Source organism: Pistacia vera, unplaced genomic scaffold (genome assembly GCF_008641045.1).
Source record: "Pistacia vera cultivar Batoury unplaced genomic scaffold, PisVer_v2 Contig233, whole genome shotgun sequence".
Taxonomy (NCBI): Eukaryota; Viridiplantae; Streptophyta; class Magnoliopsida; order Sapindales; family Anacardiaceae; genus Pistacia; species Pistacia vera.
Window position 1 is genome coordinate 703,314 of NW_022196039.1, and position 12,770 is coordinate 716,083.

The 12,770-nt window shown below is 33.8% G+C and overlaps 1 protein-coding gene and 1 pseudogene across 1 annotated transcript; both read right to left on the reverse strand.

The window, feature by feature from the left end:
- Positions 1-7,816: 7,816 nt before the first annotated feature.
- LOC116131369 lies at positions 7,817-8,856 on the reverse strand (annotated as a pseudogene).
- On the reverse strand, positions 8,853-12,158 carry LOC116131462 (callose synthase 3-like). Its single transcript, XM_031417113.1, has 5 exons — positions 12,043-12,158; positions 11,843-11,961; positions 11,677-11,760; positions 9,072-9,184; positions 8,853-8,953 (listed from the first exon to the last, which is right to left on the reverse strand). The coding sequence occupies exons 1-5, from the start codon at positions 12,049-12,051 to the stop codon at positions 8,868-8,870; spliced, it is 411 nt and encodes a 136-aa protein (XP_031272973.1). The 5' UTR covers positions 12,052-12,158; the 3' UTR covers positions 8,853-8,867.
- Positions 12,159-12,770: the final 612 nt, after the last annotated feature.

Sequence of the window (12,770 nt, forward strand, 5' to 3'; positions counted from 1 at the left end):
AAAAAAGGGTATGTCTTAGGATTATATAAAACTAGTTGAAAGGTCTGCTCGTTGAGCGGGTTGTTTATAAAATGGTTAACACCACGTTTGTTGAATAATTGGATGTTTCAATGTTGATATCTACTATAGAAGTACATACATTGTATGATCCAAATAATCACTAAATCTTTTAATTATGTTAGTCAAAATTACAAAATACACTGACATAATTTAAAAATTATACAATATAAATAATATCCTAAGATTGATTAAAATTATAGATTAGAAAATATTGTAATAGTATTTAATTTAATGTTTAATTAATAATTAAAGAGATAAATAAAAGAAATTAAGAATAGTAATTTATATAAATATTACATGTCAATGTATACCAATTTAATCCAAATAAGTAATATTAAATTGTAATGTTGTGAACTGGACAATTAATGTTGAACCAACGGTCCAGAAGTTTTGCTTGAAAATTGGGTATAATTTCAATAATTTTTTTTGTTTAAGTTCATTCTCATTGAACTACATTCAAACCAACCCGATATACATTAATTCTTGACAATTGAACTGAAATCTGGGTAGTTTACTCAGAAATACGGTTTGTCATCGTTCTTCATATAATTCCATAGCCGAAATTATTGTTCGACATCTAGGTCATTACAATTGAATAGTAGGTAATATCATTTTTTGCTATATCATGTTTACATATTATATTTTGCTATATTAAAATTGAAGAGGGCTGTTGTTTGTTTTGATTTATGGTTCGATAGCTGTCTTATTTAAATTTAAAATTATCCATTGGAAACATCAAAACAATACAAATGTCGTTTTAATACAATTTTATATTTATTAGTAGTTAATGTATTGAATTTGTCAAAACTGTTTTACTTTTTTCTTTTTAATTATAGTTCACGACTATGTTTTGACATAACAATTGATAATTGTTCATATCATAAACTTTGGAGTCAAAATATATAATATTATATATATATTATATATATATATATATATATATATTATATATATATATATATAATATATTATTATTTATTTTATTTATTATTTATTTATAAATTATTGAATTTTTTTTTAATTATTAATATTGTTATGTTCATTTAATATAAAAGAGCATATCTAATTATTATTAAGTTTGTTTTCCAATTTTGGTGAAATCATTTTTTAATTACATATAATTGATGTCGTTTCATACATTTTTTTAAATAACTTGTCATTTCTTTTAAGTGTGGTTTGACCATAATTGGAAGAGTCTACAATTATCCAAATTCAACATATAATATATCAAATTAAATCTTTGTCTGTCCAGTTTCCAATGATTCAAACTACTCATCAATTCAAAATGTGTGTGATGATAAAATGAATGGTTCGGCAGCGGGTCTACAGTTATCCAAATTCATCGTATAATATATCAAATTAAAACTCTGTTTGTCTAGTTTTCAAAGATTCAAATCCCTCATCAATTGGATTTTTATTGAGCAAGTTATGGTCAATTTACTGTTGACTATTTAGCGAAAACCAAGAAATAGAAGGAACCAAAATATATGTGATGATAAAATGAATGGTTCGGTAGCGGGTCTACAGTTATCTAAATTTAGTGTATATTATATAAAATTAAAGCTCTTTCTGTCTAGTTTCCAAAGATTCAAACTACTCATCAATTGAAGTTTTATTGAGGAAGTTACGGTTAATTTACTACTGGCTATTCAGTGGAAACTGAGAAATGGGGGAAACCAAAATGTGTGTGATGATAAACTGAATAGTTTGATAGCAGGTCTACAATTATCCAAATTCATCGTATAATATATCAAATTAAATCCTTGTCTGTCTAGTTGCCAAATATTCAAACCGCTCATCAATAAGAGTTTTATTGAGCACGTTATGGTCAATTTACTACTGACTATTCAGTGAAAACTGAAATATGTGTGATAATAAACTGAATGGTTTGGCAGCAAGTTTACAATTATCCAAATTCATCGTATAATATGTCAAATTAAAGCATTTTCTGTCTAGTTGTCAAAGATTCAAATTGCTTATCAATTGGATTTTTATTGAGTAAATTATGACTAATTTACTACTGATTGTTCAGTGAAAACTGAGAAATAGGGGAAATCAAAATGTGTGTAATGATAAACTGAATGGTTCGGTAGCGGGTCTACAGTTATCAAATTCATTGTATAATATATCAAATTAAATCACTGTTTGTCTAATTTCCAAATATTCAAACCGCTCATCAATTGCATTTTTATTGTGTAAGTTATAGCTAATTTACTAACTGTTCATTGAAAACCGAAATGTGTGTAATGAAAACTGAATGGTTTGGTAACAGGTCTACAGTTATCCAAATTCACCGTAAAATATATCAAATTAAACCTCTGTTTGTCCAGTTTCCAAAGATTCAGACCGCTCATCAATTGAATTATTATCGATTAAGTTATGACCAATTTACTATTGATAGTTCAGTGGAAACTGAAAAACAGAGGAAACCAAAATGTGTGTGATGATAAAAATCAAACATTATTCAACATATTTTTTGAATAGGCAATAGTAATTTAAATAGGCATATTATTTGAATTAAATATTGTTAAGCATATTTTTTGCATTGGTAATAGTAATTTAAATAATGGATTGTAAAGATAATAACAATGATTCCATTTTTTTAAAATATAATAATAATGGCACGACATATTACAAATGGTTTACTAAAATTATATAGTTCGGCATCAAACATCAGTTGATATTTGTGAAACAAATAAATTAGTTATATTCAGCAACAACCTTTTTTCATGATATATGTTGGAACACAAAAAAATCAACAAAAAGAGAGAGAACAAATACAATTAAAACTACATATTACTATTTATTTTCCTTTTTTGTCACTAAAATTAAATTCGTTTTTGTGGCACAAATCATCACCTATTCATCCTGAAATGGTCGAATGATACCGATCCTCGTAGGTCATCATCACTTGATTTTCCTGAAACAAATGAAAATGAAAACGGAAAAGATAACAACAATAATTAAAGGACAATTCCACTAAAAATTGAAAAATTCTAAACTAAACAAAGAAATACAATTAAATATTACGCAACAACATCACAAAACTATCAACAAAAAAAGGAAGCACTACTTCAATTAAATATCCAACATCAGTTGATATTTGTGAAACAGATAAAATGATTATCTTTCGTGAGAACCACTAACTTCACAAAACTATTGCTGAACAAATATCAATAAATTTTACTAGTTACCTAACAACAAAAACTTTTATTTTCGACCAGAATTTGAAGGGTCTGCAGTTATCCAAATTTAGTAAATAATATATCAAATTAAACTCCTATCTGTCTAGTTTCCAATGTTTCAATCTGTTTACCAATTAGACTCTTATTGAGTAAGTTATAGGCAATTTACGACTAACTGTTCAATGAAAACCGATAAAAAGAAGAAAGCAACACTTATTCAGATAAATGGTTCGGCTGCAAGGTAGATTCCATATCAAATGCAACATATAATATATCAAATTAAAGCTTTGTCTATCTAGTTGTCAATGCTTTAATCCGTTCATCAATTGGACTTTTATTGAGCATATTATGGCCAATTTACTACTGACTATTCAGTTAAAAAAAATAGCAAACCTCTGTTATTGTTTATTCATGATCTTTGGTACCCGAACCTGCTGCATCCTTACAGGTAACGGAAGTTAGTGAACTAAAAATCTGGAAGAAGATTATTGGACCAAATGAAATCTACAGTTGAAGAAACTTTCCACAAAATTATCTCTGCATCTTCATATCTGCAAAACAACACGGACGTAAAATGTCAATTCCAAATCATACAATTTCCCATAAGCTATAGAATAATAATAATAATCATATATGATTATTAACCGAAGGAAACTTTAAAAAAAAAAAAAAAAAAAAAAAGAGGAACACACAAAAAATTAAAAACAATTCGAGATAAATATACATGACTGAAGGAGGGATAATAGAGAGAGGACCTTTACATGAATATATATAAATATTTAACGTGAATGTGAAGAGTTTGTATTTATGTGAATGTGAAGGGATTAAACATATCCACTAAACATCAATCTATACATCCTTTTATTTGAATTAACAAAGTTTTAGTTAGACCTAAAGGTGGAAAAATAACCTGTCCCGCCCAGCCTACGGCAGGTTATGGAAATAGGCCCACCTCTTGGCCAAAAAGGCTGGCCCAGCCCAGTCCGCCAACCCTAACCCGACGGGGTTTTGGTGCTGGTAGGGTCGGGCTAGCCCATAATTTTTTTAATTTTAATTTTTTTTCTTTTGTGTAATTGTTTTTAGTTAACTTTTCAAATATCAATAATTCAATTAAATTAATTTTTTTTTGTTAACATTTCAAATTTTAATACAATTAAATTGTAATATAAGAAAAATTAGATTTATTCATTTATAAAAAAAAATAAAATAAGAAATAAGAAATTACAATAATTATTGCCTCATTAAAAATCTTAACAAGAAAAACCCAATTGGGACAAAAACTTGGTAAGGAAAAAGAGTGCAATAATTGACAATTAATTTACAAGTTACAATTTACAAAACAACTAATTTGAGGGTTGACTAGGACCTCCCTCTTCCGTATCATTTATATTACAAAATTGAAATGATTCTATTAATGTATCATTGACAACCTCGTATTGATCCTGATGGTGCGACCGTTCCTAATCTCGAAAACAGTGAGGACTTCAATCATTTTTTGTGAAAGTTTAGTTCTCCTTTCATTTAAAATTCTTTCACTTGTACTAAATGTTTGTTCGAATGAGACGGTTGAGACAGGAACAGAGAAAACATCCAGGACAAGTCTTGATAATACCGGAAAAATACATTTTCTGGTTTTCTAATATTCTAAGACATCAAAGTTGGCTATTTGTTGTGGATCTGCTAGCAACAGATGGGGGGTTCCCAAATATTGGTGAAGCTCATTACTTTGTAACTGCATGAGAGTTTTCCGATAAATTATGAGAGTTTAGGCCCTATTTATAGAAAAAAAATGGGAAAAGAAAATGACCAAATAGACCCCTTCAACTGCTATAAAACAGCTATATTTCAAGGATAAAAGGGATATTTGCAAAAAATAATAATAATAATAATAATTTATTTTTTTCGTCCAACTCGGCGGGTTGCTTTTAATGGCCAACTCGCCGGGTCAACCCGACGAGTTCGAGGGGTTTTAAAAAAAAAAAAAAAAAAAAATATATATATATATATATATAACCCGTCGGATTGCCAGGCTCTGTTTTAAAAACCAAACTGGATCAGCCGGTTGGACCTGTCTGACCTGGACCCGGTAGCTTCTCTAGTCCAGTTTAGCTCTTAGGGGGGTTTTTATAATATTTCAAAAATTATAAGGGTTAATTCTTAATTTTATAGGGGTGTTTTGGAGATATGTCAAAAGTTTAGGGATTAATTGGTAATTTTTTTGGGACATTTTTGAAATAAATAAAAATTTTAGAGACTAATTTGAACTTTTTTAGGGGAATTTTTGCAATATATTAAAATTTGAGGGATTAATATGTAATTTTTTAAAAATAAAATTGTCGTTGACGTCATCGGTCCAACCGGTCAACCGATTGACCCGTGACCTGGGCAGTAAAATGGGTTGTCCTTTGGTCCAAGTTTTAAAACAATGTCGTCGGGTTGACCTATGAAAACCCGACCCGCCTAATGGGGTATGCACGGGTCGGGTTGGTTTTCCCGCCTAATGGGGTATGCACGGGTCGGGTTGAACCCGACCCGCCTTTTAGGCGGTCGAGGTTGAACCTAGATTGATGCAAGCCGGGTTAGGGTTGACACGCTTAATCTGACCCATTTGTTCTACCTCTAGTTAGACCTTTGGGATTCTCAATAAAGCATAATCATTATTTAATATCATATTGTTATTAATATGTCATTAATACCAAAAAAATATCAACCACCAATTACATTAAACCTAACAAAAAATCCTACTCATCCACATATCCCACATCATCACCAATCACATATAGTTAAATGTACATATCTTATATCATCTCTAATCACATATAGCTATGTGTCAAACAATCATTCATCATGTCGAAATGAAGCAACTGGAGAGCTTGAAGTCCTACATGACAATTATATAGACATATAGATACAGATAGATGACATGATTCCAATGATTGAGATAGTTAAAGATGATTCAGTACCATAATTCAATAGAGGGACTTGAGGGAAATTTTATAAATATACGCGGGACACCGCAGCTAATCGAATAATACTAGAAACGTCTACATAAGGTTAAGTTCAAGAGCTGCATTTTTTACAATTTTTAAACCGTAAAATTAATGCATTAAAATGGTTAAAACTGCATCTAAATTGTTTCATTTCTAAGATAAATTAAATGTAATTACCTCAAATCCCAACCATCCAAAGTGAGTTGATCTAACAACCTAAAAATTATATCCTAATTTATGTAAAAAATGTGGTAACCTCAAACCTTCACCATACATGCACACATTGCTCCATAATTTTTCTTATGGCTTCAGTTTGATTGCACGAACCAGAAAAAATTTATGCTTTCAGTTTGATTACTAAATGGACAGAAAGAAATCAACTAATTATAATTTGATTACATTCCAAAATGTTTTCTCCAGATGTTTCTTAATAAGACACCTTAGGCGCTGGCTAACAGGGCTTGCCGAGTCAATTTAATTACCAAAAATACTGCCCCCGGTTCATCCTACAGATACGTATATGAACAATATTTCTCCAAACATGTTTCCTGCGAGGTGACTGACAGATTAATATAAATACTGCACCTACAGTCATGCATCATTGTTTTAAGAAGTGTGATCTTTCTTTTGGCCTCCTAGAATACAAGAAATCTGCAGACCTCTGCAATCGCTTGGCTAAAGAGCATACGAGTCTGGAATACTGAGATGAAAGGAAACCACGCCAGGAATGCAACTACAGTGAAGAGAAGTAAACCCATAACAATTTCATAGCAATAAGCAAATGTCTGAACTAATTCCCAGTACCCAGCTCGCTGATCTAGAGGCTTCAATGCTTGTGCAATCTGGAAAAATAAGGGTTTAAAAATGAAGGCAAAATTGAGAATCCACAGTCTTGATCATACAAGAAAAATAATCAAGGGTGACTCCTTACCAACAACATTCCCCAACCAGTGGGCGCGAAAGCAAAAATAAACACAATATTTTCTTGCAAAGGACCAAGTGAACCCGCTATCAAACTGATTATAGCGCAGACTAAATAAAGCGCCAGAATCACCTTCATAATTCGGAGCCAACGTTGGAAATATACACTGGATCTTAGCACGTGTAAAATCTAGGGAAAGAAAAAGAAAATTTTGTGAGACTACAAAAATCAAAACATGCAATATATTAAGACAATGCATATACAAAAAAAATAATAAAAAGTTATTGCACTGTCAGTTGCATGCTGTTGGCGATCTGTTACAAATATTTGTTTGATCAAATGAGCTGGATCACATTAAATCATTTAACAACGCAGCGTCTTTTTTGCCTAAATAGTTTGCACCTTCCTTTTCCCTTTTCATTTACCTTTTTTTTTTTTTTTTTTTTTCCCCAAAGAATTGGTAAGCTTAGATAGAAAGTTTTAATACAAGTACAAAATGCATACAACTATATGAAGAATCTAGATACTCACCCACGTCCAAAAAAATGTGCACAAGACTGGTGCAACAGAGACCTACGATCAAGTAAGAAAAAGGTGGTGTAATGTCGGTTACGGTATTTATATTTGTAAGATAAAAAGTTACTAAAAGCAGAAATAAATTATACAATTTGGAGCTGAGAACATACCTCCAAATTGACGTACTTTGTAATATTCAGATGATATACAGGCCCATACTGATAGATAAAGAATCTTAAAGATAACAGTATCTCGGCAATGATGCCAACCACTCCAGAATGCCGAAGATGCTCTTGTTCTTCCTCTCACCATGATTCCCAACTCTTTTCTGGAGGTACACCAATACCTCCTCGGTTCCTTATCCACTTATTCCAATCAGTCCAATCATCAACAATCTTTTGCCACTCGAAACCGGAAGGATTGAATAGGAATGGAACAAAAAGCCAGGTGCCCACCATAAACCACATAGAAATTGTGATCAAGATGTAAGCAACTGCACCTCTATAAGATTGACCAAAGATTTGGTACACGATAAGCATGATCATCATCTCAATACCCTTGACAAAGTGACAACAGAAATAAAGCCTGTAATTGTCCGCAAATTTGGTATGGAAAACCACAAACCCACGACCAGTAGACCTATATTTTGCACCTCCATGAAGTAATGTCCTTCTGTAATAATGAGCCTTCGTTCCAAGAGAGAAAGTGAAAAACATTGGTCCCAAATGCAATTGCATCAGAAAAAATTGACTTATTACAGTCTAGAAACCCCTCTCCAAGCCAATTTCCACCAACATAGGCAAGACCATCAAAAATCCAAATTGAACAAAAGATTGAGAAGTAAGAGCTACTTAAAGAGGCATATTGTCTTGAATTGCTGGCTGAGTACTCAACCCTTCTTCAAGACCACTAAGTACAAGATAGAAATTGCCATACAGGAACACATACATAGTGAGCACAATTATCTGTCAAAAAAGAAAAAAAAGATAGCTACAAACACAAACAAGCCCAAAAAAAGTGAAAAAAGAATAAATGTGCAATATACCAGAGTACTTAAGTAGAATCCAATGGTAGTGAAATAGCATGACAACATTAGGAAAAAGTCGAACTGGTGTCCAAGCTGGTATATATCTTGACTCAGTGTCTGCTCCCCACTGCCATTAGCTATCTTAGCTTCAAACATAGAAATCTGATTCAGGCCGACATCCCTTCCCTTCCCTTCCCGACTTGTATGCATTCATGATGGGTAACACTGCCTTCTTGAAAGGTAAAATTGAAGCCTGCAGACACAACCAAATAACACATGTTACCATTAATATCCAACTATCCAAGATCATCCACATAAGCAAGCAAAAAAAATAAATAAATAAATAAAAAAAGTTCCAGAGACCAGCATACCAGCAAATATGTCTTCACTCAAATTGATGACCTTGGGTGCTTTACTGACACCTCCTCTAGTAAGGTGAAAAAGCCTATCAAACACATCTGGATGACCATAATGGAATCGAACCCTGCATAACCAGAAACAAGGACATAGCCAATCAGCCCAGACAAGCATACGGAAAATAACGAAAGAAAAGACATATTTATTAAGAAAGCGGTGACCTCAAAGATGCTCAGACTCATCTTATTGCAATATTATTAAACGTTTCAGCCATCAAGATTGATCATAATATCAGTGACCCTTTCAATTCATTCAAAATATCCAAGACTCGATGCTGAAGTAAAAACTTCCATTTGCTAATCTTTTCCTCTTCAAACATGAAAATGAAATTTACTTAACGACACCCATTCTGAAACTTTTCAGTTTTTAAACACATTGTTTTATACTAGGGTTTGTGGTAATCTCCAAGCATTCGACTATATTAAGTTTTACCCAATTGTGCTATGAACATACTTGGTAAAACGTTTGAGCTACACCAAGACGGTAAGACCATGTTTGTTTGTTGATGTTTCGATATCCTGATATGTATATGAATATATATAAACATCGTACTTACATAATATTTTCAATTGTTATATGTTAGGATCCCACATTGAAAAGGAAAAGGGTGGGCATGTGGGTTATAAAGGCTTGGGCACCCTCCCTTGGTAAGCCGGTTTTCCAAGGAGAGTTCTACCCAAGCCCATGAAAGACCCATGACCCAGCCCAAATTGTTGAGTTATTGGAGTGGGTTCCTATCAATTGGTATCAGAGGATGATCCTGTGGATGCGTGGCAGGCTGACCTTGGGCCTGGGCTGTTACCCCAAGGAAAAGGGATCCGCGTAGTCATCCAAGGGGTAAAGAGGCCGACTTGGACATCGGTTGTGGAAGCACGGTGGAATGCTAGGATCCCACATTGAAAGGGAAAAGGATAGGCATGTGGGTTATAAAGGCTTAGGCACCCTCCCTTGGCAAGCCGATTTTCCAATGAGAGTTCTACCCAAGCCCATGAAAGATCCATGGCCCAACCTAAATTGTTGAATTATTAAAGTGGGTTTCTATCAATTGGTATCAGAGCATGATCCTGTGGACGCATGGCAGGCTGACCTTGGGCCTGAGCTGTTACCCCAAGGAAAGAGGATCCGCAAAGTCACCCAAGGGGTAAAGAGGCCGACGTGGAGCCCACGCAGCAGGGCCTAGTGGGCCTCCGAGGGGTCGAGAAGGAGAGTTGCTGACAAGCTTCTAGGCAAAGTAAGACCCAAAGAAAGGACAGTAAAGGCCGATGAGGGCAGACGCTCTCTAGAAAGAAGACCAATGAGGGCGTTAGGTCTCAAAGCATGGGGGAATGTTAGGATCCCACATTGAAAAGGAAAAGAGTGCGCATGTGGATTATAAAGGCTTGGGCACCCTCCCTTGGCAAGCCGATTTTCCAAGGAGAGTTCTACCCAAGCCCATGAAAGACCCATGGCCTGACCCAAATTATTGAGTTATTAGAGTGGGTTCCTATCATTATAACAGTTCAACACTGTTTTTGATTCAACCTGGTGCAGAGCGGGGACACAAATTCTACTTAACTAACACATAGGGTGCGTTTGGTTTATTATTTTGGATAGGATTTTGGGAATAATATTGGGTAGTTGAGTAGAGGAGTATTACGAGGTAAAATTTAAAAATTTATAAAAAAACCCCCTAGGTTTGCTAATTTAATTAAACACCCCAACATATAAAATGACAAAAATACCCCCACCACCCGCAGTGCCTGATTCTAGCCACCACTGCCAGAATCTGGCCGAAAAATTGCGTTACGACACAGACTGGTCGGATCTGTGTCGTAACGCCTTGCTATGGCCAAAAGTGGCCGTCGACGGCTAGAAAAGGCCAAAGAAATGGCCGTCGTTTTCGGTCAACGATGGCCAAGATTTAGCCGTTGCTAACGGCCAAATCAGTGAACTACCAGCCTTTTTTGGTCGTGGTGTAGGCCATCGTATAGATTTCGGCTACCACCGACGGTGGTTGCCGGAATCTGGCAAGTCTACGTTGATGGGGGTGTTTTTGTTAATTTTTAAAGTTTTTTTTTTTTGGGTATTTAGTGAAATTAATAAACTTAAGGGATCTAAAAGTAATTTAAAAAAATATAGTAATATTTCTGGAATAATGTGCCAAACAATATTTAGAGAATGGGCTTGGGAATATAGGTAGAAATAATAAGCCAAACGCACCCATAAATATCATCATAATTTATATTCATAAAAACATCCCCGAAGAAAGTCATAAGTATGGGGAGCTATAGTTCAATTTTGTAAAACCCACAATATTGCTAAGCTGCCCGTAAAAAAGAAATACAAATATTTATGGATCTTAACTTCTAACTTGTGTCTATCTTTCTGCAATAGGAATAAATAATATCAACGATGATTTTAGAAGCAAAAAAGATGGTTTTCCCTACAAACTTTTCATATAAATAAGTTCTCCCAATTTTGATTTTCACATATATACATATATATACTTTTGCAAAAACATGCAAATAACATAAAAGAAGAGAAGATTTGAAGAAAGGGATTCGAAACATGATAACTTACTTCAGAGGGTTGGCTAACAGTCTTTGACCAATTGTCACAAAACTGGTCTCCTGATTTGACATGAACCAAGCAAGTGAAGAAACACTGCATCAAATAATAAAAGAATTATTAAATAATTTATATAAGACTGCAAATTAAAATCCAGGGTCATTAAAGTGCTTTTTACCTTCCAGTAAATATATGCTCTCTAAGTCCAAGAATAGTCGGATACCTCACACCATCATGCTTTTTGAGGAATTCTTGCAGCAAATTCCTCATTTTTAAGGCTTCTTCCATGTAGTTATCCTGTAGAAATGAACACCTTAGCAAACTGAACATGGCTGCGGGATGCTGTAATTATGACATTCCTTTATACTATTACCAAACCTGGTTCATATCTATTGTTTGCAAGCCTTCTCCACGGGTGAAAATAATAGCATGGTTTTGATTTTCTGGCTTTCCCTCACCCAAAATAGCAGGTCCAGGAAGTTTTATACGATAAATTTCCTGTGAGTGGAAACAAGAAGAACGAATTGAACATGTTATGATGCTGAATATTGACACTNAGAGTAGCAATTTTAGAGTAGAAACTAATCAAAAAATGCCAATGCCAACAGCTTCAGAGAAACAACCTTCAGAACTTCAGAACTAAAAAACAACAACTTCAGAGTAAATGTTAATGACAACAGCTTCAGAGCAACAACCTTCAGAACTTCAGAACTAAAAACAACAACCTCAGAGTAAAATGTTGATGATAACAGCTTCAAAACAACAACCTTCACGCTTCAGAACAACAACCTTCAGAACTAAAAACAACAACTTCAGAGTAAATGTTAATGACAATTGCTTCAGAACAACAACCTTCACGCTTCAGAAAAACAACCTCCAGAACTAAAAACAACAACTTCAGAGTAAAAAAAAAAAAAATCTCACTGATCCATCACAAAATGCCATCAGAATTAACCACTGCTTCCCTACTTCACTACTTCACTGCTTTTTGCCAACAATAGCTGCAACACAATAACTAACCAACTTCCAAATGCCATAATGCTTCAATCACTACTACCATCAGAATTAATCACTGCTTCACTACTTCACTACTTCACTGCTTTTTG